Source organism: Chrysemys picta, chromosome 6 (assembly GCF_011386835.1).
Source record: "Chrysemys picta bellii isolate R12L10 chromosome 6, ASM1138683v2, whole genome shotgun sequence".
NCBI lineage: Eukaryota > Metazoa > Chordata > Testudines > Emydidae > Chrysemys > Chrysemys picta.
In genome coordinates, this window is record NC_088796.1 from 76,615,542 (window position 1) to 76,640,811 (window position 25,270).

At 39.9% G+C, this 25,270-nt stretch overlaps 1 protein-coding gene across 10 annotated transcripts in view; it reads left to right on the forward strand.

The window, feature by feature from the left end:
* SNX24 (sorting nexin 24) overlaps positions 1 to 25,270 on the forward strand; it is a 131,661-nt gene that overhangs the window by 51,416 nt on the left and 54,975 nt on the right. For all 10 annotated transcript variants that reach the window (XM_042854635.2, XM_065599284.1, XM_065599281.1 and 7 more), the window contains 2 exons: positions 16,493 to 16,576; positions 22,735 to 22,839. In XM_042854635.2, coding sequence (XP_042710569.1) covers positions 16,514 to 16,576; positions 22,735 to 22,839 — 168 coding nt within the window. In that variant the 5' untranslated portion in view covers positions 16,493 to 16,513. The remainder of the gene's footprint in view (positions 1 to 16,492; positions 16,577 to 22,734; positions 22,840 to 25,270) is intronic.

Below are 25,270 nucleotides of genomic sequence, written 5' to 3' on the forward strand. Positions count from 1 at the left end.
CCATCATGTGGAACCATGTTGACTCCTGGCACAGGTCATCAGCAGGATTGAAGTTTTTTAGATCCACAGCATAGACATCTATCACTTGATTTAAGGATTACTGATAGCAGTAGTTGGCTATCATCTTCCAGCCTGCCCTCTTCTACTCTTCTCCTCTAGTGTCACTCCCACATGTCCCCAGGTGTGTCACTCTTTCTTCTGTTTGTATTCTCCCACAGTCTACACCTCCTACCCTATTCCTGTCCTCCTCTTCCCATTCCTTGCCCCTTGGTATTCAAGAAAGGCTACCTTCTCTTCCCCTAAAGTGGCAGAGGAAGGAGCATGTACTGGGAGCACATAAGAGACAGTTTCTCTACTCTCAGTTCTGATGCCTAGCATCTGAGCGACTCCTGGTGTCCAGATGATGCAGTTACTGGAAAAGTCCTGCTCAGCCCCTGCAGCTCTGGAATGAAGCGTACTCAGCTGCTTTGTGGGGACAGCATATGGTCGGTCCAGTCAGCATGTGGGAGCTGTTCTGTGGGGATGGATCATGCTTAGTGCAGACAGAATCTTTGGAGAACAATGCTACCAGCATCTAACAAACCTCTACTGAGCATATGCAAACTGTGATTTTTCAGAGGCTTATGCTGTGGCTAAATTTGGGTGGATTTTCATGCAAAAGGCACATCCCTAACACCAGAGTAATTCCACCCTTCTGCCCCCAAAGTCTCTGCTCCAAAGCATGGTCTTGAGAACACGGTTGTAAGAAATTTTTAACATGGGCAAAACAACGTATTTATCTCTAACTGTGTTCTTAGGAATGGCTGAACTATTTTAGCAGAAACTTTCCAAAAATATTTAAGTCTGAGTCAGGCAGCCAGCACGGAAAATTTAAGCCCAAATTGTTAAAGCTTGGCAAAATTACAAGCAACTGAAAACAGGGTCTTATAATGGAAAATGTTAGATAATCTCAATTATATACAATACTACCAACCCCACCTGTAATACATTTTATTAAATTAACTCAGTATTTCAAATGTAATTATCAAGATGTCTAAGTTAGTTAAAAATAGCAATATCATGTTTGGGCTGGACCAGACCCATGTGTCAAGAGAATGAGGTGACTGAGAAGGAGAATGTGATGGGTAGGAGACTGTCAGGGATAAGGGAAGGAAATATGGATGCAAATGAACGTAGTGGAGTGGCAAGAGACTGCTTGAGTTGGAGCAACTGTCTATCCTGTCTAGGGAGGAAGAGGGATAGTGGGGGATAGAATAGCAGCTCCCCTCTATCCAGGGGATAACACAAGGCAAGTCGAGTTTCCACCCAGCAGTGAACAGCTTTTGTGTGTGTGTGTGTTTGTGTGTGTGTGTGTGTGTATTTAAAGTTGATTCATCTAAACTAGGGTTACCATATTTAAAAAATAAAAAAAAGAGGACACTCCACGGGGCCCTGGCCCCGCCCCGCCCCTTTCCCACCCCCGACCCCGCCCCAACTCCGCCCCTTCCCCAACCAACTCCGCCCATTCCCCGCCCATTCCCCAAAGTCCCCGCCCTAACTCCCCCTCCTCCCTCCTAGCCACGCGAAAAGGGCTGCCCAAGCGCTACCAGCTTCACGGTTTGTCGGGCAGCCTCCAGACCCTGCGCCCCCAGCCGGCGCTTCCCCAGCACAGCTGGAGCCCGGGAGGGGAAGCGCCCAGCCGGGGGCACAGGGTCTGGAGGCTGCCCGGCAAACCATGAAGCCGGTAGTGCTCGGGCTTCGGGCAGCCCCCTTGCCTCCGGACCCTGCGCCCCCGGCCAGGCACTTCCTCTCCCGGGCTCCGGCTGCTCTGCTCCTCCCCTGACTCTTCGGCTCTGTTTAAGAGCCAAGCTGCCCGAGCCAGCGCTACCGGCTTCGGGCAGCCCCCTTGCCGCCGCTGGAGCAGAACAGCTGGAGCCCAGGAGGGGAAGTGCCCGGCCGGCGGCTCGGGGTCCGGAGGCAAGAGAGCTGCCTGAAGCCAGTAGCGTGGAGTTTATACTCCTGCTTACTCAGAAGGAGATTGTAACATCTCTTAATAATGAGGCCTTTGTAATTACAAAGAAAATATCTTTTTTATTAATTTATGGCAATGTTTCATGCAGATAAAAGTTAGAAAAACTTGTCTTTTTCTACAAAAGCCAAGAGAAAGAGGAAAACATCGAGGTTCAAATGTGGTTTGTGTAGATGGGATGTTATTTTCCATGAAGTTAATGAGACAGATGAGAGAGATCCATGAAACTTGGAAGTATGGGAATGAGGGCAGAACAGCTGTTCATGTTACTTGTCCTTATTTCTGTTTCTAGAGATGCTGGCCAAAATTTTCAAATATGGGAGCCTAAAGTTTTGAACCTAAATCCATATTTATGCATCTAAAGAAGTGATCTAATATCTGGAGGTGTTGAGCATTGTCATCTCCAAAAGGAAGTTGGTCAGCACCTCCCAAAACCAGATCACTTCTTTAAATCCTTAAAGATTAATTTAGGAACCTAACTTTAGAAACTTAATTTTTAACATTCTGGATGTTGTCTTCTCATAATGCCTCCCTTAGAAATTTTCTTTTATTTTTCTTATTACTATTTTTAGAGAACTCAAGCCATATTGAAAGAAGCAATCGTTTTTTTAAATTTGTTTTCCTGAATTTTGTGCTTCTGATAGACTGGTGTCTTTTGGTTTTTGTTATTTTGAGAATGTGGCAGGTGTAGATTTTATGCCTATGACTGATATCTTTTGACTTTGACGCTTCCAGTTAGCATTTGAAGAGACTGGTGTGTTTTATTATCTGCAATTCTAGCGACAGGCAGCAATAAAACATACAGCAGAGTTTTTCATTCCTCTGTTACCTGTCACTTCGGCCAGCTGTGTGCACATTTTTCTTTGCTTTCAACAGTGATTCAGCATCAGAGCTGTTCATAATTTAAAACTACATGTTGAAATGTGGTGGTGGTACAATACTTAACATGATTTCATTTACATCTTTGCATTTAGTTACGCAGTACTTGCCTTTGTAGCTGAATCACCAAGGGTACGTCTACACTGCAATAAAAGACCCTTGGGTCAGCTGACTTGGGTTTGTGGGGCTTGGGCTGCAGGGCTAAAAATTGCTTTGTAGAGTTTCCAGCTTGGGCTGCAGACCCTGGGACCTGGCCCGAACCTGTCCACAGCAATTTTACAGCCCCACAGCCCAAGTCCCATAAGCCTGAATCAGCTGACCTGGGCCAGCTGCAGGTCTTTAATTGCTGTGTAGACGTACCTCAGGAGGACAGTTACAAATTAATGTAATTTTCACTAAATCAGTTTTGTAGTCTTCAAAATTATAAAGAGTGCACCAGTCTCTGATAGGTCATACCTCTGATAGGGCATTCATTCCCACACCGTAGAATTGCTGAAATGACACTTGAATTGCACATCCTGTAGTGCAAAGTCATTATTTTAATATTTCAGCTGGTTTTGCTTCCAAGAAAATATGGCCTTATCATAAATACACTCACTGGAATCCTGACAAGCCATTTACATTTTCTTTTTTTCTAGGAGAAGATTGATATGTGTGTGTACCAAATTCTCAGCTGTACCAAATTCTCAGCTGGCATAACTCCACTAAAGTCAACTGTGTTATGCCAGAAGAGAATTTGTTCTATCTATTTAATATGCCTTATATTTTGGCTCTCTACCTTATTCATAAGAAAATGTTTTCCCTCTCTTCTCTCCTAACTCTCCACCACATTCACATTTTGTGGAACTAAATCAGTCTTCATTTGTTCTTGGGTCAGAATCCTTACTCCCCACTAACATGGAGTTCATCTTGCACTCTTAGGCCAGGTCTACACTATGTATGACAGTCTGCCAGCATGTCTGTGTTGGTGAGGGGTATGAAGAGGTGATCCCTGACAGACATAGCTATGCTGGCAAAAATCCTTAGTATAGTTATAATGAGTCAACTGAGCTTATACCAGTATAGTTTATCTCACTCGGTGAGGGCTGGAATAAGTGCTTTGCTTGTATAGTAGAGTGGTATTCCTGTGCCAGGAAAGTGGTCCTCATGTAAACCTGGCCTTAGTCACGAATGACAGGTGGCAGCAAGCAATTAGAAGTTATATAGTTTAGGCCCATTCCCCTGCTACTCTCTTTGCTGTTTATGCAACTTCCAGCGTTTCTTCTGCTTTGACAAAAGACCGTCATGGAAATGAATGTTTATTCAAATTATTCTATTCCCTGAAATCCGCCCCTTCCTCCCTCCCCCCTCAAAAAAAAAGAAAAAAAAAGAAATCCTTAGTTTACCATAGTGGGGTCTTTCTCTCTTCACTGTGCCAGTCATCTTTTTCAGGACCTTCTCTCAGTAGAGGTTGGTTCCTTTCCAAGTATTGGGAGTAAGAATGAGACTGTCTGGCCCCTAACAACAGAATAGCACTTTGCAGCCATTTCTGCAAGATGGAAGATGAGAATGATAAGGGAAATTTAAAAAATGTACAAAATCAGAGTGTCAGAACAGATGCATCTTTAAGGTTAGTTCACTTTATTTATTCAAGTTTTTATATTTATTTTGTTTCACTAATGGAAAAAGGAGGGCTTATGTTCCAGGAGGAGAGAGAGAACCTTCTAGTCAACCACAAGCCTATTGGTTATGAAATCAGGTGGCGGACTTAGTAGGTTAACCATAAGATCTATGAATTAAAGTAGATGTAATCACCAATTCACTATTGACTCTGCTCAAGCTAGTCTGGAGCTCACATGAGTCAGTTGTTCAAGTGCGGGAGACTGAAAATCCCTTCTTTCTACAAAGCATCTGTCTCTGCCACCTTTATTTTTTAAATACTCTAGTTCCACATGCAAGCTAAAAGAGCTAGGCACAACATTAGAGATGAAGGGCAGACCCCAGTGCAGACATCAAGTATTCTAATTACACTGATTAACAGAAGCAGAGAGGTAAGAGCACTGTAAATCCACTAAGGTGGTAAAGATTCTGGGATTTACTGATTTTTTTAAAATTGCTGTCTGCGCAGACTTCATTCAGAAGTGTCAAGAATGGACTTAACTAATGGAGTTCAAGTACTGGTTGAGCTCCTCCAGATTTCTGGGCACTGAAGTAAAAACAATTCCCTTGAAATATTTCTAAAGATGGCAGCAAAGCTAGCACTCTAATGGCCAGAAGATGCAATACTATGTAAAGTACTGCTTCCTGCTTTCCTTCATCTGTGAGAAGAGAGGATGGTACCATTACTGAAAGAAGTTCCTAAAACGCATCTTAATATCTTTTGTGAATTACATACATGAACCATTAGCCTGTGATGTTCATCTGCTGTGCACTGAATCACTTGGACCTGAGCTTTACTTGAGGGCTCTGATTTGATCAGAAGCCTATCATGATATATGTAGAATGTCCTTGATCCTCTTCCTCTCTAATAGAGGAAATTAATTGTTGTTTAGTTCAGCAGGATTTTAAACACATGATGAGAACACTGCACCTACATAAACTCTAGTAAAGGAATGCAAAGTTGGTGCAATTCAGAGTTTTTTGTTGAAAAAAACTGAGACCCCATTCTTATCAAAGTCCTTGACAGCCTAATCTAGAGAGTCTCCAAAAAGTCATCCAACTGTCCAAAGTGAGGAAAACAGGTGTAATGTAGATAAGTCAGATGGTCTGGAAGCAAAGGAATACTTCTAACTACAGTGAGAGTACCCATACTCCACCCAGCTAGTTTCAGGGAATCCCATTCTGCATCATGGAGACACTAATTGGACCAGAGCAAATGTTTTTCTTATATTTGACTGCTGGAAATCTCCTAGACATTCCAAAAGTGCCCTAGTGGCACAGAAACTTGAAGTTTGTAAACAGCAAGGTCAGGTGATGTTTCTAGGGACTTGTTTAACGTGAGTGTCACAGTTGCAGGGTTAATCTGCTGCACATTTGACTCCTCTCTGGTCTCTCTAAGTACACCCCACCCTGGTAGTAGGCCTCTTGCCTTCACCTGTTGTGGGGTGGAATCCCATGATTCTCCCACTCTCAGACCATGCCCAGGGCAACAGCACCCTGTGTATCAACCATAAATACTCAGCAGGCTTGACTGGGTTTGATGCCTGGAAGTCTTCCTTCAACTCTTTACAATAAGGGTAAATCTCATCTACGCAGGAGATGGCACTTTCTTGGGGTTTTGTTCTGAAACTGTGGAATGAACTCCCCGAGGAACTAAGGATAATCACAGATCTCACCACCACTCCAAGTGCAAGATGCACTTCTTTGATCTTGGTTTCTCTAACATGACTACATATTAACATGTATATTAAAAAACAAGTTAACAAAATACAGAGCAAAATAAAAACAATAAAAACACCTCCCACCTTACTAAAACAAGACACTCCACTGCACACATTTCTTCTCTTAGGGGGGGAAGGAGGGAGAGAACAAACACAGGACAATTGTTAATCACATCATTTAATGCACTACTGGAAAATGCTCAGATACTACATTGAACAGCACTGAGAATAGAATAGTTGTGGCCAACAAGAGAGTGTATCTGAAACCTGTGCAACTCACTTTCAGGGGTCTGCCTAGCTGGAATTGATTTTCATGAATTACGGTAACTGAGGTCTGATTTGGAAAAAACATTTATCTGAAGTTATGATGCTGTTATTTATCTTGCTCATTATGTACTGAGTTTTAAGAAAAGCAAAATGCATACTGCTAAATGGGCAGAGAAATCTGGGTTGGAAATACTTGTAATCTGTTGCTTTGAAATGGGATACCTAATAAAATCAGCACAAGCATCAGAAAAATAGACTACCTCTATGCAATAAACATAATCTGATATTGGTTTCTGTACCGTTTGAAATAAACCCTGTCTGTCACTACTTCTGACAGACATAAGTGAAGATTGCTGTGTCATTGTAGAGTTGAGTATAGTAGGGCTTGAAAGAGGCAGAGTTGAGTAACTCTTTGAAAGGGCATTTCTTTAAATTTGAAGTTGTACTGGTTATTCATAAAGCCCCAAAGGAATGAACAGATGCTTGTTTTATATTCTATGTCACTTGCTCTGAAATAGTTCATTATTTTCAACAGACATTTAGATCAGTATGAGAGTATTGCAAGATGCATACTTTTAGTATCTCTCATCAGATAGGGTTACCAACTTTCTAATCGCACAAAACTGAACATCTCTGCCCCGTCCCTTGTCTGAGGCACCACCCCCGTTCACTCCATCCCTCCTCCCTCTGTCACTCGCTGTCCCCCACCCTCACTCACTTTCACTGGACTGGAGGGCTCTGGCTGGGGGTGTGCGCTCAAGGGTGGGGCCAGGGATGAGGGGTTTGGGGTGAAGGAGGGGACTCAGGACCGGGGCAGATGGTTGGGCTCCCAGGAAGCAGCCGCCAGGTCCCTGCAGCCCCTAAGTGCATGGGTGGCCAGCGAGGCTCCACAGGTGCCTCGTGCCCACAGGCGCTGCCCCCGCAGCTCCCATTGGTCATGTTTCCTGGCCAATGGGAGCTGCGGAGCCTGCGGCAGGGGCAGTGCGCGGAGCCTCCCCGGCTGCCCATGTGCCTAGGGGCTGCAAGGACCTGGCGCGTGCTTCCGGGAGCCACGTGGAGCTAGAGCAGTCAGGGAGCCTGCCTTAGCCCCGGGCCCCTGCTGTGTCACTGACCCAACTTTTAACAACCCGGTTGGCAGTGCCAACCGGAGCTGCCAGGATTCCTTTTCGACTGTGCATTCCGATCAAAAAACGGATGCCTGGCAACCCTATCATCAGAGCAGTTTAACCACAGGAATAATTTGGAAATCCAAGAGTTCGGTGTCTGCCTCACCTGCTCAATTTGTAATACAGAATTTAGAATTCTTACTCTAAAAGCACTTTGAGACCTATATATCTCAACTTATTCATTATTGTTGTTGTTTACATTTGTTTCTAAGGATCTTGACAAAAAAGGTGACAGCTGTGTCAATTGGGTTTTAAAAGGAAGGTATCTGTGCAACATTTGTGCTTTAGAAAAACAGCAAAAGTGTCAGATCTTATAGCATCTTAGTTTGGCTGTATTTCCATAGTCTGCATTACCTTGGCAAGGAGAAGCTTTGTAATTAGGAGAGACAAGTAAGTTATTTTTCAGGAAATGACAGAGATGTTCCTATGGGATTTATGAAGCATGTGTTTGAAAAAGATTGGTGAAAGTGAGTGGAAAAAAATCCTGAGTGCTGGCTCTTATATGCTCTTATATGCTGGCTTTTTCATGCAGTAACAATGGTAGTTCCACGGGAGACTCCCTACTGTTTCCCGCTTAGTGAGAATTAATGTCTCTGGGATACCACAAGGAACATATATTGTTCTACCTCTTTCTCTTAAAGGCCATCTTTACAAAGATTGCCCCAGAGTCCTGTGGCTTTTGTACATAATCACTGCAGGTACCAGTCTGTTTTGTGGATGAGGAAGTTGATATTGGAAAAGAGCATGATACAAAGAATATCCATAATTATTTTATTATGCCGTTGGTGTATAAGGTACTTTACAAAACTTTTTTTAGACAGGTCCCTGCCTTAAAGAGATTACAGTCTAATTTGGTGTGAATACAAAATTATAGGCTGGCGTAGGAGTCTTAGATCAGTGACCTGAAGGTTAAATAAAAGAAATGGGTTTTAAGTTAAGATTTGAAGTAGAAGACACATTTGTGAATGTTTTAAATGCCAGAATATTTTAAAACATTCTTATCACAGAATTTCAGTCAGGGTAGCATTGTGATAATATGGATTTGTCAAGGGAATTTTAAAGACAACAAAGCCTTTTTGTTGGATTTAGAGTTAAAGATAACAATTAATTTATTATATTGTTAGAAATAATAAGAATGTTCCTCCTGGTCAGTGTCCATTGATTGCTTCATAGAATTGGGAGCGATTTGAATACATTTATTTCCCATGAATTAACAGAACAGTTTTCTGTGATATACCTCCTTGTGTTTTGATTCTGGACCAAACAATATCATAATAAAAATACCTAATACAAATAATAATAATAAGTATATAACCCCCCCCCCCAAAAAAAAACCCCAGCTGCTGTACTTGTGTGATTATTTATTTGTATTACTGTTGTGCCTAGGAGCCTCAGTTATGGACCAGGATCCATTGTATTGGGTGCTGTACCTATATGCAGCTACGTATATGCTAGAGCAGCCATGCAACTGCTGTTATTTATGCTTGTGATTGGCTCAGCCCCTGGTTTGCCCCAGGATCAGTTAAATGCAGTCTAGGTATAAAACCAACTCTGGTTCCACCTACACACCCTGGTTTTGCAGTGAGGATAGCCCAACTGAACCTGAGAAAATGTGCCATTGTCTGAACATTAATGAAACACTAAACATGTGGAAATCCTATTAGTGCTTCATGGACCGTAGCTGCCATTTCAGTTGTTCTGGAATTTCTTCCATATGGCCATAACAAAGGTTTAAGGTTGAGCTGCTTGAGATCTGAATGCATTAGCTATTCCTCAGTCAAAAAGTCTGTCAAGCATGCTGAGACTTTTAAAGGGATGTATTTATTTCTGTAAGTCATACATTAAATGGTATGGGTAAGCTCAGCCCTTATAGGAATATGACTTTTGTAAATTTCTCCTCAGTGCTTCTGGTTTTTGTATAACTCTCCTCATCTTGTACAAATTCTAAACCAGGATGCTACAAATCTGTCCCTCTACTGAAAGGTTGTTTGTACAAATTTATATAGTTTATAAAGTATTAAAATATATATTATACAATGCATATGAATGCATACAAACTAATTCTACTTAAAAATATTGTGCAGTTTAGATATGTGTATAATACCTGTATATTTCCTCATCTTGGACAACTAAAATTTCTGTCTTGAACAGTGTATTTCCTTACACCAAAATTAAATAGAATTTGTTATGAAATAGTAACATTGTTAACGACCTGCTAACCCCTCCAATCTGTCCATGTCTCTTCCTGTTGTGTGGAAAAGGAGATGTGTCTGGCCCAACAAGCGATAATATGTGAATAAAACTCATGTTCACTGGTACATAGTTAAGTGTGGTTTTGCATCAGGTTATCTCTGGTTCACTCGTATTGTAACAGCCAATGATTAACAATCATTTTAGCTTTTTATTAAAGATACAGGAAAAGAAAGAAAAACAGTTAACACTTCATATTTCAAATGGTTTAAGCAGGGGTGGCCAACCTGAGCCTGAGAAGGAGCCAGAATTTACCAATGTACATTGCCAAGGAGCCACAGTAATACATCAGCAGCACTCCGCCCCTGCTCCCAGTGTCTCCCGCCCACCAGCAGCCCCGGGTCAGCACCTCCCAATCAGCTGTTTTGTGGCGTGCAGGAGGCTCGGAGGGGGAAGAGGGAGGAGCGAGGGCATAGCAGGTTCAGAGGGGGGGAGAAGGGGTGGAGTGGGGGCAGGGCCTCGGGCAGGGGCAGGGGTTGAGCAGTGAGCACCCCCTGGCACATTGGAAAGTTGGCACCTGTAGCTCCAGCCCTGGAGTCGGTACATGTATAAGGAGCCACATATTAACGTCTAAAGAGTGGCATGTGGCTCCAGAGCCACAGGTTGGCCACCCCTGGGTTTAAGTAAGATTAAGAATATACTTTATTCCCTTTCCTTTAGCTATAGACTGTTTGTATAGGGAAAAACTATTGTTGGGCAGTTGGTATTAACTGTCCTTTTGAGGGAAAATTAAAGAAGTTAGTTGAGATGGTGTGCAGCTGTAGTTGCTGCTGTTTTGCTGTTGTAAAAGTCCAGTCCCATTTCCTTGAAGATAAAATAAGACAAACGCACACAAAATGGGACAGAAAAGAACATCAAAAATAGAAAATGGAGCTTCTGTCTCTGTTGCAATTAAAAGTCAGCACCATCACTGCTGGGGAAACATGGGTATAATGTTTGGTCATACCAGCCTCTATGGGGCTTGGTAAACAATGTCATGCTGTTTAGGGCAGTGGTTCTCAACCAGAGGTCCGGGGGCCTCAAGCAGGTTTTAGGGGGGCCTCCAAGCAAGGCCAGCATTAGACTCGCTGGGGCCCAGGACAGAAAGCCAAAGCCCCACCACATGGGTCTGAAGTCCAGGTCCCTGAGCTCCGCCACCTGGGGCTGAAGCTGAAGCCTGAGCAATGTAGCTTCGTGTGGGTCCCCCGGCATACGGGGCCCCAGGCAATTGCCCTACTAGCTACCCCCTAATGCTGCCCACTAATGGCGCCCTGGCTTTTATATGTAGAAAATCAGTTATTGTGTCTCAGGTGGGCTGTAGAGCTTTTATAGCACATTGTGGGGAGGGAGGCTCAGAAAGAAAATGGTTGAGAACCTCTGGTTTAGGACATTGCTTTTTGCAACCTCAGTGGTCACGGGCTCACAGCAGTGCTGCAAAAGATGCTGTCTTGTCTGGCTAAGCCAGACTGCTGTTAGAAGGCAAAAAAGAGAGAGAGGAAAGAGAAGAAATATGGCAGGGAAGGAAAAAGTCACAGGGGTGGGGTAAGTACAGGAACCTAAGTTTCATATTGCAAATATTTGACGATGTCATCAGTTCCCTCTCTCTAGCCCAGTCTGGTCAGGATGCCTTTCAGGATCAAGAAGATAAAGGCCCAAAGGTGTCAAGGTAGATCCCAGGGTCCAAGAAGAGATGGAAAGGTGGAGTTTTCTCCTTCCAGTCCAGCTGTCACCCCTACCACTCTCTTTCAGTGAAACCCAGATAAACAATGTCCAAAAATGATGACAACCGTTTAGCATTAACATGAACCAATTAAAATACATTTTGATTATGTCAACTTTAAACATTTTCTCCCATTTCTGGAGAAATGTTTATCTCATTGTCATATCAACCCATTACTTGTTACCGGGAGCCTGGAATATGTCTTATCATGGTTCTTTTAACCTATACAACCCAGTTTGTACAAATGTATTTGTCTCAACTTTTGTAAACAATTTTATGTAAAAGGCTGAGTTGGATTTTTTTCATCTTGGACAACTTAAAGTACAGACCTCTGATCCTTGTTCCAGTCCCATTGATTTAGATGGGAGCAGTATATAGAAGGAGTTGGTGGTATTGGAAATAGTCACCTTTGTATCACCAATAAGAGGAGAGTGGTAAACACACAGTTTACTTTCACTGGTATTGGGGGAAAGGTTGAAGGGAGAAAGGGATTTGCATCACCTTGAATCTGATTTTCCATTCCTGTACTCAGTGCTCCTTGGTGTAAGCTAGAGCAACCTTAGGGCTATTTTAGCTTGCAATACGGCTGCAGTGCTCCCTTTGTGATAACTGAGAATTTTGGCAATGCAGTGAGCTGAGAGCCAGTGGAGACCCATTCTGACAGCTCTGTGTTGTCTGAGAAACCCCATTTATGGCCACTTTATGCTGCACCAGCGGAGTGTAATGGGGCCAATGGGGAACCAAGAATTGGGCCACTATTCTATAAAAACTATAAAAGGGAAACGGTTGGTGTCTTACTAATTTGTAACTTGTATTATTATTGCATTTTTTTAAATTAATTTTAAAGAGAGGTAGTTATGTAGATGTGTCCAACTTTGTTAGGATGTCCTACAATGAGTTCTTAAAACAGCATTTAATTTAATAGATTCCAGCTCTTCCACCCCAAAATTTTGATGATGAGTTGGACTGTCATCTTTTTTGGCAGAGATGACAATTTCAGTTGCAGAAAGATATGCATCTCGTACTCTGACTTCAGATTCAGAGCTGTTCATCCCACTCTTTGTTTTGCACAGATTAAATTGTGTTGGACAATCACTCCTGCATTAAACTTTGTGCAAACAGCTTTGATAATGGTTGAGCAGGCTTTTGTTGTGGTACTAGAGAGAAAGGATACATTTTATTTTGTGGCAGCATTTATGGGTGGGTAGCCTTCTACCTGGTGCATTTAATAAAGGACACAGTAACATCACTGTAAACCTACTGTACTTCTTGCCCTAGCCAAGACTAAATGTGGATCATTCACTGTAAGTATAACTTCTGTCTGTTGTAAGAGCAGCATTAGTTGTCTGACTCCATGATTAATTATTACATTTTTCATTCTCAGGGCATTTAGCTATATCTCACATATAAAAAAGTGATATGTCTGTTCAGAGTTATCTGTTCAACAGAATGTGAACATTCTTACATAGAAAAGTAATTTCCTTGCACTGTTACAATTTTGTCCGTAATTCTTCCTTCTTTATTTTGGCACTTTCATCTTGGTGCATGAGTTTCCTCACATTGTTTTTCTGTCAGTGCCTGTAATTGCTCAGTTAAATTATTGTCAGACTTCGCTAGGAATTTTGTGTCTGTTAGGAGATTCCACCCTTCCTTTATACACAGATTTCTCTCTCTCACACATATACATCGCTACACCCTTGTTGAAAATAGTGACACAAAACTCATCTCTGTGCTAAGATTGTGAGTAGTGATCTAGTAAATGATGATGAGATAAGATTGGAACTTCTGCAACCTCAGTGAAGAAAATTAACAATCAATACTCATAAGTACAATACGTTTTTTCTGTTTTTTCAGCTTAATTCCTGCTTTATGGGGTGCTTTGCTCAAACTTTATTTTACGTTTAAGCAAAATATTTAACTTGTAGACCTTTGGGGATTGTTAAAACATTTATGGAAGCAGGATGAAAACTTTTATATACTCCTACATTTGACTGCTATAACACTAACAGAATCACAAATTACTTTACATTTTTGCAACATAGGTGCTACAATGACTAGGCTCAGAAATGCCAGTTATGGGGAAGGGAGAAAAGTAATTTCTGAATTTATTTCATTTTAATACATGAGAAGATGCACTGTGTGTCTTTTAGACTTTTAGGCTACTGCATTAATGAAATCAGTGCACTTGAGCTGTAACATCCACTGTATATGTTCCCATTATTAACATTTAAACCTGCATATTGGTGTAAGTAACAGATGATGTGAAGGCAGCAGATTTCATTGTAGCAGAAATGACAGCATCATCATGCACAGATACCGTTGAGGCAAATCTCTTATAGCCTCTATGAAAGCTACCAGCTACTCTATTCTGCAACTGATGGATGCAGCCTCCTTGTTCCCAATAATTATATGCATAGTTATTAAAACGTTCCTGTTTCTTCCCTGGTGAGAAAATATGAGCTTAAAAATGAAATACCGATTCTGAGGCCCTGGAACTATTTACATAGTTCATAAACTAGTTCTGAAACATAGATCAGTTGGGGATAAAACAGATATATGCACTGAAAAAACAGTCCGCCCAGAGCTTTTCATTTCCTTTTCCCCCCCACCTTGGGTCAAAATTTGACCTCCTGTAAGAACCATTCAACCCTACTGACTTCAAAGGGAAACAGATTTACTTCACTGAAGTTTCATGTGTGTGACTGAGGGCATAACTTGACTTACATGAATTTGTAATTCTCATGAAAGTTGTCTGATGGACAGCCCTGGGGACTTGTACTACCCAGGGAGCAGCAGCTTAAACTTCCCCACCAATATGCCTCAGCCCTCACCTGGAATGTTGTTTAGTCTTCATGTTCATTCCTTCCTTAGTTTATATGTTGAGGCTGCTAACCAGCATGCCAATTGAGACAATTTTTTTGCATGTGTGTGACATAGACATGAGTCACTCCTAACTGAATGGAGACTATCCATTCATTTTATATAGATCACCACCGCAATTAAAAGGTAATGACTTTTGATCACTACCGAACTGATCAGGTTCATATTCCAGTATCCAATTTTCTCAGCCACTTAATTCTCCAGAGTTCTTCCTATCTAAAGATGATTCATTTTCTTCATATTCAAAAGTATTTTGTCTCTTGTATTTCTGGAATGCTCTCTGAAAGAAATGCTACTTTGGTGAAGTGGTGCAATTAATTGAAACTGACTTATGTGCACATTATATAGACAGGATTTCCCACCCTGCTACTTTTCATTTTAAAAGGTACAGTGTTTATAGCTTAGAAATTAAAATGTGTTAAATTAGCAGCTAACTTTAAATTGATCTTTTAAAACCTTTCTCCATACATATCATTTCATTTACAGCTGTGAATTTGCAAAATATGCCTGCTGATGTCTTGAAGCTTTGCCAGGAGCAAATCATTTCTGGGGACAGAGTTTCTGGTAGCCAAAAAATGGGTTAAGCTCTTCAAAGTGACTTGGATATAGTAAAACTCCTGTTATAGTGAAGTAGAATGAAATCCCAAATTGTTTCAATGGATTATAATGTACAAACTAATTCTGGTTATAATGAACATCAGTATATAGTGAAGTTGCCCTGCTAAATATTGCCTTCACTATGGATCTATCCATATTATGGCTCAAACCAAATTAAAGCCCATGTTTAACTTGGCTTCAGTAGGATTCTAACTAAATTGTCTTTTAACATGTTTGGCCAACCAGTAAGAATCATTGCATATTTGAATCATGTTTAAAAAACACGTTCTAGCAGAGTACCCACCGTACACTGAAAAACAGGTTCCAACTCCCTCCTGACTAGCTTCGTCTGATCCATCCTAGCTGGCCAAACTCTGATAGAAATCATTTTATCTGGATCTGAGTGTGAACACTGTTTCCAAACTCATTTTAAAGGACAGTAGAGTGGGCCAAAATCTGGGTCCTTATGTAATATACTGTTGTTTAGTATAGCCTCTCTCCATCCTGGGGATAATTACTTCCAGTATTTCCTAAACAAAACAGAACATGTGTAAGAACTGTTGGAAACAGCAGACACCGTTCTTCACATTGCTTTTCTACTGATCTTGTCTTCCTTTAACAGACCATGTTTTCACAAGCATTTCAAAATATTTCTCATCACTTGCCCTCAGAACTTGATCCAGTGACCTGAGAATCAAGAAAATGTCATGTTAGTGGCTACTAATTAGTGGATCGAGAGAGCTTCTTTGTCTGGCCTTTCAACCTTCCACAGGCAGCAGCAAAAGCTGTCATATGTATCATGCAAAGAAAATGAGTCTTTATCACATTTTTTCCCATGGTGTAAACAGTAGAACAAGCCCAGCTGAGACTAGAGATGAATATGCAGGTTAGGAAGAAATTAACCTACAATGTACTGATTACATTTATTTCTCTTCTGTTGTAGAAGACATACGACTTCTGTCATGAGGAACATATTGTACATATGTGTGGCTGTTACCATGCAGCATTGTATGAGAGAGAGAAACAGAATCCTTGTATTTGCTCTGTATATGTTGTCACTGCCACTTTGTTTTCTTCTCCCTTCAGTCATGTGAAATAATTTCTGTCAAGGATTATTAGTGTATATTAAAAGCTAAAGATTAAGAAAAGCCCCAAAACTTAATTGCCTTTAAATGTGTTTGCTGAACAAACTTATTAGCGGAGCATTTAGTCAGAGTCCTCATTAATCAATGTTGTACTCCAGTGTCTCCTGAGTCTTCTGGATTTTGGGGGATCAGCTACTGTAATTAAAGGAATGAAATACATCATGGTCACAAAATTAATGTGCTAGATGACTGAATGTTTTGAGAGGGTGAAATTAATCTTTTTTTAATTGATATTTTTACAGGTCTTTAAGATAGAAGTGCTGATGAGTGGAAGAAAACATTTTGTTGAAAAGAGGTATAGTGAATTTCATGCCCTCCATAAAAAGGTAAATTATCTCTCTCTCCTTTCTAGGTGTGTAACTCAGATGATATAATTTCAGTTTACCTTAGATGATGTTTGTTTCACTTCTTTTGAAGGTGTCACTGGTAATGTCCTATCTTAACTATGTGCATTTCAGGTCATCTCTCATAAAAGAGATGTCAGTATATTCCATATGTTTTGTTAAGGAAGAGGGAGGTTTCTCAGTGTTTCACGCTTTCCTTTCTTTTTGGTTCTTTTGTACGTGCCATATTGTTGTTAAACATCAGTAGAATCTTATGTCCGTGATAGATTTATTCTTGTAAAGGCATGAAATAATGCATATTTCTGTAGAAAAGGACTCTTTTGGGGCAGATAATTTGTATCTAGTCAAGCATGCTATTTGTTAACGCTAGAGAGTTAGGTGGCTAAACTCCTGTATGTTGAGTTGAACATGTGGTTCATATGTACCCACAAAGTTAGAAAAGAAAAAGACCTACTGTATCACAGTCCTTCCACTGCCCTTGTTGCAATATTGAATGTATCCAATACTAAATAGATACTAAGTTAGTTCTTTTCCAAAGGCTGAGAATAGTCATCTCATTTATATGTATGAGATAATACATTTTACTCACTAATTTCCCAACTTGAAATCTATTACTCTTTTTGAGTTGCTTAGAAGGGTGTCAAAAGGAGAATGTGATTGTCCCCCATCCAGTAGTTGGAGCTGGATGCTTCTATTTAAATTTTCTGTTCTGAAAGGCAAACTTCTTATTCCATAAGTTTCTTCTGAAACAAGAAGTCTGGAAAAGAAGCAGTTCACTGAAGGTGACAGAAAAGTGGAATGCGCCTGTTGAGCTCCTGTTTACTAGAGAGCTTTATAGGAATAAGAATATGATTTGTTTTGTAGATTTTGCACAGTAGTTGTTATGTGCATGCATTTCTTAACCTTTTTCTCCTTGGTAGATTGTGCAACTAGCTGCCATTTAAAATTTTTCAGTTACATTTTCTTTACTATCCATATTTATCTCCCAGTATTCAATTTGGGCCTGATTTTTTGCCTTGTGCTAAGGCTGATTATACCTATCAAAATCAATCACACTACTCACTGAGGCCCCAGTCCTGCAAAAAAAAATATATATATATTCACAAGCTTAACTTTACATACACTAGACTGGTCCCATGCCTTACATTTGTGAGTAATGCGTTTCATGATCAGGTAGTTAATAAGGTACTGCTTAGGCCTGGTCCCCCCCAAGCCCCTACTTCGGACTAAGGTACGCAAATTCAGCTACGTTAATAACGTAGCTGAATTTGAAGTACCTTAGTCTGAACTTACCGCGGGTCCAGACGCGGCAGGAAGGCTCCCCCGTCGATGCCACGTACTCCTCTTCACGAGCTGGAGTACCGGCGTCAACGGCGAGCACTTCCGGGATCGATCCGGGATCGATTTATCGCGTCTTAACCAGACGCAATAAATCGATCCCAGAACATTGATTGCCTGCCGCCGGACCCTCCGGTAAGTGAAGACGTACCCTTAGTGTAGGTAATGGTGGCAGAATCAAGCTGTTGATGTGTAAGGAGTACTCTGTTAAATATAGTCATATCTGTCCTCCAGTTCTGGTTATCTAACTTCAGTGTAACTTCTGTAGTTGCCAATTTATTCCCTGGATATTCAGAATGGTATTTGTTTCTGATTAGAATCTTAATTATTTTCACTTAGTCAATCTCCAGAGGGATTGAAATACTTTATTTCTATACATAAACATATATTATATTAATATAAATATAAAATATAAATATATATACAATTATAAAATAAAATTATAAAACATATATTATAAAAACATATATTATAAAATGTTTGCCTTTCTCAGTACAAAAAACATTGTAAGGAATAGATGTGATTACCATTACTAAACTGTAGTCCATAAAAATACTAAAATTTACATTTGGCAAAATTATCTACAATTTTTTTTTTAATAATTTAAAATAGATAAAAATAGTCTTGACACATCATTTTGGGAAATGATTCCATACTTTTAAATTTGACCCATCTTTCATGGTTCAGGCAACAGACCATATATTAATAGAACTATCAAATGACCCTGAGGTCAGTGACAGCATTAAAAAGAAATTACCCTCGGGTAAATAGTTCTTTTATTTATATGGTTGGCTTCAGACAGTATCCAACAATCTCAGGAACTATTTCATTAACATACAAACATACATGTATATAATACATTTACATATTATTATAAGGATAATATATATTGAAATGTGTGTGTTATAATTTATATTTTGTCTTTCTGTATACAGATATAATAAATGCACATACATACACTGCATATACTTGCTCCTTTCACCTGTCTTTGTTGATTGGATGGGTTGTGTAACAGGGCCACAGAGCAAGAAGGATTGTTGATCATCAGTTGAAGTGTCAAAAGTAATAAGAAAAGCCAAAAAGAAGTTTGAAGAACAGCTAGCCAAAAATTCAGAAAGTAATAACAAAATGTTTTTTAAGTACATCAGAAGCAGGAAGCCTGCTAAACAACCAGTGGGGGACACTAGGAGACGATAAAGTCATTGCGGAGAAACTAAATGAATTCTTTGCTTCAGTCTTCATGGCTGAGGATGTTAGGGAGATTCCCAAACCTGAGCCGTCCTTTGTAGTGACAAATCTGAGGAATTGTCACAGATTGAAGTGTCACTAGAGGAGGTTTTGGAATTAATTGATAAACTGAACAATAACAAGTCACCGGGACCAGATGGCATTCACCCAAGAGTTCTGAAAGAACTCAAATGTGAAATTGCGAAACTATTAACTATGGTTTGTAACCTGTCCTTTAAATCAGTTTCTGTACCCAATGACTGGAAGATAGCTAATGTAACGCCAATATTTAAAAAGGGCTCTGGAGGTGATCCCGGCAATTACAGACCGGTAAGTCTAACGTCAGTACCTGGCAAATTAATTGAAACAGTAGTAAAGAATAAAATTGTCAGACACATAGAAGAACATAAATTGTTGGGCAAAAGTCAACATGGTTTCTGTAAAGGGAAATCGTGTCTTACTAATCTATTACAGTTCTTTGAAGGGGTCAACAAACATGTGGACATGTGGGGATCCAGTGGACATAGTGTACTTAGATTTCCAGAAAGCCTTTGACAAGGTCCCTCACCAAAGGCTTTTATGTAAATTAAGTTGTCACGGGATAAGAGGGAAGATCCTTTCATGGGTTGAGAATTGGTTAAAAGACAGGGAACAAAGGGTAGGAATAAATTGGTAAATTTTCAGAATGGAAGGGGTAACTAGTGGTGTTCCCCAAGGGTCAGTCCTAGACCAATCCTATTCAACTTATTCATAAATGATCTGGAGAAAGGGGTAAAAATTGCGGTGGCAAAGTTTGCAGAGGATACTAAACTGCTCAAGATAGTTAAGACCAAAGCAGACTGTGAAGAACTTCAAAAAGATCTCACAAAACTAAGTGATTGGACAACAAAATGTCAAATGGAATTTAATGTGGATAATGTAAAATAATGCACATTGGAGAAAATAACCCCAACTATACATACAGTATGATGGGGGCTAATTTAGCTACAGCTAATCAGAAAAGAGATCTTGGAGTCATCATGGATAGTTCTCTGAAGACATCCTTGCAGTGTGCAGAGGCAGTCAAAAAAGCAAACAGGATTGTTAGGAATCATTAAAAAGGGGATAGAGAATAAGACGGAGACTATCTTATTGCCCTTCTATAAATCGATGGTACGCCCACATCTTGAATACTGCGTACAGATGTGGTCTCCTCATCTCAAAAAAGATATACTGGCACTAGAAAAGGTTCAGAGAAGGGCAACTAAAATGATTAGGGGTTTGGAATGGGTCCCATATGAGGAGAGATTAAAGAGGCTAGGACTTTTCAGTTTGGAAAAGAAGCGACTAAGGGGGGATAAGATAGAGGTATATAAAATCATAAGTGGTGTGGAGAAAGTGAATAAGGAAAAGTTATTTACTTGTTCCCATAATATAAGAACTAGGGGCCACCAAATGAAATTAATGGGCAGCAGGTTTAAAACAAATAAAAGGAAGTTCTTCACACAGCGCACAGTCAACCTGTTGAACTCCTTTCCTGAGGAAGTTGTGAAGGCTAGGACTATAACAGGGTTTAAAAGAGAACTAGATAAATTCATGGAGGTTAAGTCCATTAATGGCTATTAGCCAGGATGGGAAGGAATGGTGTCCCTAGCCTCTGTTTGTCAGAGGGTGCAGATGGATGGCAGGAGAGAGATCACTTGATCATTACCTGTTAGGTTCACTCCCTCTGGGACACCTGGCATTGGTCACTGTCGGTAGACAGGATACTGGGCTGGATGGACCTTTGGTCTGACCCGGTATGGCCATTCTTATGTTCTTATGTCAGCTGTAGAGTATTTATCTTGTAAGCAGCTAAGCCCTACTGGAAATTTGTACTGTTTCAGGTTTGTCTCTCTTCATCTAAAGCAATTCATTACTCACCTACAAGAGCTGTCATAGACCCCAACAGTTGTGATGTTAGCTTCTTGAACACTCTTGACAAATTTAAAGAAAAAATTGCATTTTTATACTATGACTTTAAGATCAGTAAGTAGAGGTTTTCGGTGTTTTTTTTCTGCTTGAACTTGGACACATATAATTGTGATTTAGTATATTTGAAAAATAAGCAAGTTGCAAAATGTTTCTAGAACAACTGAGGTTTACTTATTGGACCTTCATAACTTATGATCACAGAGACAGTGATATGTTGGCACTGCTTTTTGCTGTAGTGACATCTCAGCAAGCTCAGAGATGAAATGTAAATTCTCAAAGCCCCATGGGCGTGCATGTCAAAGTCAATTTTGAGTTTCTGCCCTCGTGTTTCTCTCTTCACATTTACTCAGAGGCAATATGCAGCTGAAAGAATGTCTATTGTCACCTTCCATTAAAATGCAGTGGAATCCATCCCAGTTATTATTTTGCCTTTTAGTACTGAGAAAATAAGTTTTTAGTTGTTTTTGGAATGAGGATAATTTTTATCTTCTGTGGGAGAAGTATTATTAGGTATAAATTATTTTTAAAAAGTATTTGTGAGCTATACTGCATGAATTGTCACAGGAATGACAATAAAAACTTACTTAGGGATAGATTCTGTAGCAGAGTTTTGCTAGTGCTATGTATAAATTATTACAGAATTATACTCATCTTAGCATTACAGTTTTTCCCTTCATCTCTCAGGGTGCCTGCTTTCTGGAAAACCCATTAGCTAGTGAGAGGCTTGTTTTCCACCACCTTCCCCAAAATACCTATATGCTGAATCGGGAAGTTGTTTCAATTGTAGTCTGTCTATCTACTTACTTATGTAGTATTTATCAAAGTACTATCTGAGTGCCTAGCATCCCTGTCAAGTACTATTCCCATTTTACAGATGGAGAACTGAGGTATGGGGCAGATTAAGTGACTTGCCCAAAGTCACACAGGAATTGAATCCAGATCATTGGAGTGCCAGTCTAGTGCCCTGTCCACTAGAGACTAGACCATCTTTCCTACCCAGTCATTCTCAACCTGATTCACAAGGATTCAATAGCAGTTCAGTAGCTCAGCAAACCAGATTCATAGCTTTTACTGCTCTTTTGTTACTCTCTGGGGTCCCAACCTTCTAAGCTGATGAAGGCAATGTGAGCTTGAGAGTACTCAGTATCTTGCAGGATCACACCCTAAACGAGGCAGCGTACACTTCAAAGAAAAGCTGTGTTAAAATATTTGTTGGGGTGTAGATTGGATTGTCCAGTGAGCAGTATTCAGCTAACTGTCATGTTATTTTGTTTAGTCCCTGGCTTGAGTTGGTGTCCAGGTCTTCAAGTATTAGAGCCATCCAGCTGCTGCAGTTTTTCTTTAAATCTTTGGAACAAACGGTATTATTAGTTGGATTCCTCATTGCCAAAAGGTCAGCTAAGCTGAAATAACTTTTATCTGTGACTTGTAGATTTGAAGAGGAATGTAAAGTCAGTTCATTATTCCTCAATGAGGTGTTTAGTGAATAAATTGACTGCAGTTACTGACCTTTATAAATGGCTACCTTCCCCCCCCCCCAAAAAAAATTTCTGACTGATTTGTAGCAGGAATGCTTTTATAGTAAAGAGGGATTATATTTTTATTTTTGGTTTTGTTTGCAGCTGAAGAGGTTTATTAGAACACCAGAAATCCCTTCCAAGCACGTGAGGAACTGGGTCCCTAAGGTCCTGGAACAGCGGCGACAAGGCTTGGAAATGTACTTACAGGTGAGCTCCCTGTCAGCAGTGTGTGTGTGAAAAAGCAGTGCTCATTTTCAGAGCTGCCCTGTATGCTGGTATAGCACTGGAGTATTTTAAAATATTCCCAGAAATAAGAGACCTGGGATTTCACTGGTGGACTTTGGGCCCAGAGGAAAATGGTAGACCTGAATTATTTTCAGACAAGGGGCCCCTCTTTGTACTTTCTGTCTCCTTGCAGGGGGAAAGAGGATAGGATTCAGCTTGCTAGAGGTAGGCAATGGGGAGTCCACCCTGAATTATGAGCTATATGATAGGTCCCCTGTAAGCCCCCCACTGCACTCACTTAAATGTCTGCTATGGGAAGACTGGGCTGATAGCACCCCTCTCTGATGTCATGTTTAATAAAGTTTTGGTCTGCTGCTTAAAATAAATCCCTGTGTCTCTCCTCATGCACTTGCATGTCTGGATCAAGAGCTTGTTTTCAGAGTTGACCTGTACACTGGTGTATCACTGAAGTGTTTTAAAATACCGCAGGTCCAGATAGTTGAATCCATTCGGTGAAATCCTGGCTCCATTGATGTCAATGGCAGAACTCCCACTGTCTTCTGTGGGGCCAGGATTTCACCCACTGTCAATAGCTACATTGTAATAAGTTAGGGCTGACCATTAGGGGAGCTGTTCAAGCTGGCAAAAGGGGAAAAATGTGTTACATACTACTTCACAGTAGTGATCATTTGTGGCTTAGGTACTTAATGAGACTTTACCTAATCTTTGCTTAGACATCCATTAATTGTGGGAATTCCTACTGCAACCACGTAGCACCTGAATCACTCACTACTTAGAAAATGAAGAGTGCCTACGTTACAGATTGTTGAAATTTCTCCCAGATTCTAGGAAAGGTTGGGAGCTGGGGAGGGAAAAAATCATACTTTAATTTCAGAGTATCTCCAAAAGGGAAGAATTTTGGAACTGAGGAGGAAAATACACTTTAAATTGTTTGTTTTGATTTAATCTTAAACTAAGTCAAAAATTAGGGGATGGTTTTCACGCATGGGTATCCATATAGTAAAAATGAATGGATGGCTGCACACAGAACTTCGGGGAAATATTATGTTCCATTTCAGATTATTTTTAAAAGAGAATAGACGTTTCAGTGTAAGCAGACTATTGCCTAATTTAATATTTTTTATTGTTCTACACAAACACTTCCCTCCTTCTTTCTTCTTACTCTTCACCATATTTGTTGTATCAGAAGTAGCTAAGCAATTTAGGTAAATTTCTTGGGTTGATGTGTGATTACTTTGAACATTCTTTTAAATAAATTGTTGTTTTCAAGAATGGCAAAGAGAAGTGGAGCATTGTTGATACTCTTGATTTATTTAGTCTTTCCCTATGCATATATTTATGTAACCAGTTTTTGTTTTCCCCTGTATTAATGGATTATTTTGTTTTTACCAAGCTTCTGTTTTTGAAAATGTTCATATTTGTAGAAACTAGTAGAGCTTTTTTGTTGATAATGATTGTGGAAAAAAGATAATACAACAATCTGTTGTAACGTTATTACACTATAATTATTATGTATGTTTTATTATGATGAGATGCTGTGAATTTGTTCATGTATAAAAAGGTGATCTGCTTAAAATTGACTGTTGTAGAATATCACTCCTGTGATTAATTGATTGATTTAGGGGTGTATATTTTTGAATAAGGTGAGATACAGGTGAAATTATTACCATTATTTAATTGATGAGAAATTACAAAGACACTATCACCCCCTACTGGAGGAGTTAGTTAACTTACATTCCTGCTTATATCATTAACTTTGGTTATATCGTCACTAATTCTGATGTGCACATGCACAGAAATAAGAAGAAGGCTTGTTCATTCATCTTCATTTGAAATGGGGATAAATTTCATGTGTGCCAAAAGGAAAAAAAACTGATGAGGAAAGAAATTCTAGACAAGATTTAAAAAAATATAAGCTGAATTTTAGTAACCCAAGTGCATATTGAGTCACTTGAATAAATGGCCAGATTTTCAGAAGTGCTGACCATCTGGCCATTCCCAAAGATGTCAATTGGAGCACTTATTTAGGTGGTTAACTTTAGGCATTAGTTTTTTAAGTTGTTGGCCTTCTATTTCAAACTGTATGAATCTAAAGTGTTGAAAGGAGATCTGTATAAATGTAACAGCAGGGATTTAGTGTTTATCTACTTTGGCTATTACAAATTTCACCTGCTGTATGTGTAGCTGTAGAGTGCCAGCAGTTTTTTGATACTAGTAGATTGTTAGTGAATTATGATACAGTTGTAAAAAAAGTAGTAATTTTTTCAGGCCCTTATGAGGGGATTGAGTGTTTACACAGTTGCTACTGCTAATCATTGTCTTTATGCTCTCGTGTAGTAATTTCCCAATATACGTGTGGCACCTTTAAAACACATAAAGTTGGCAAAATGGG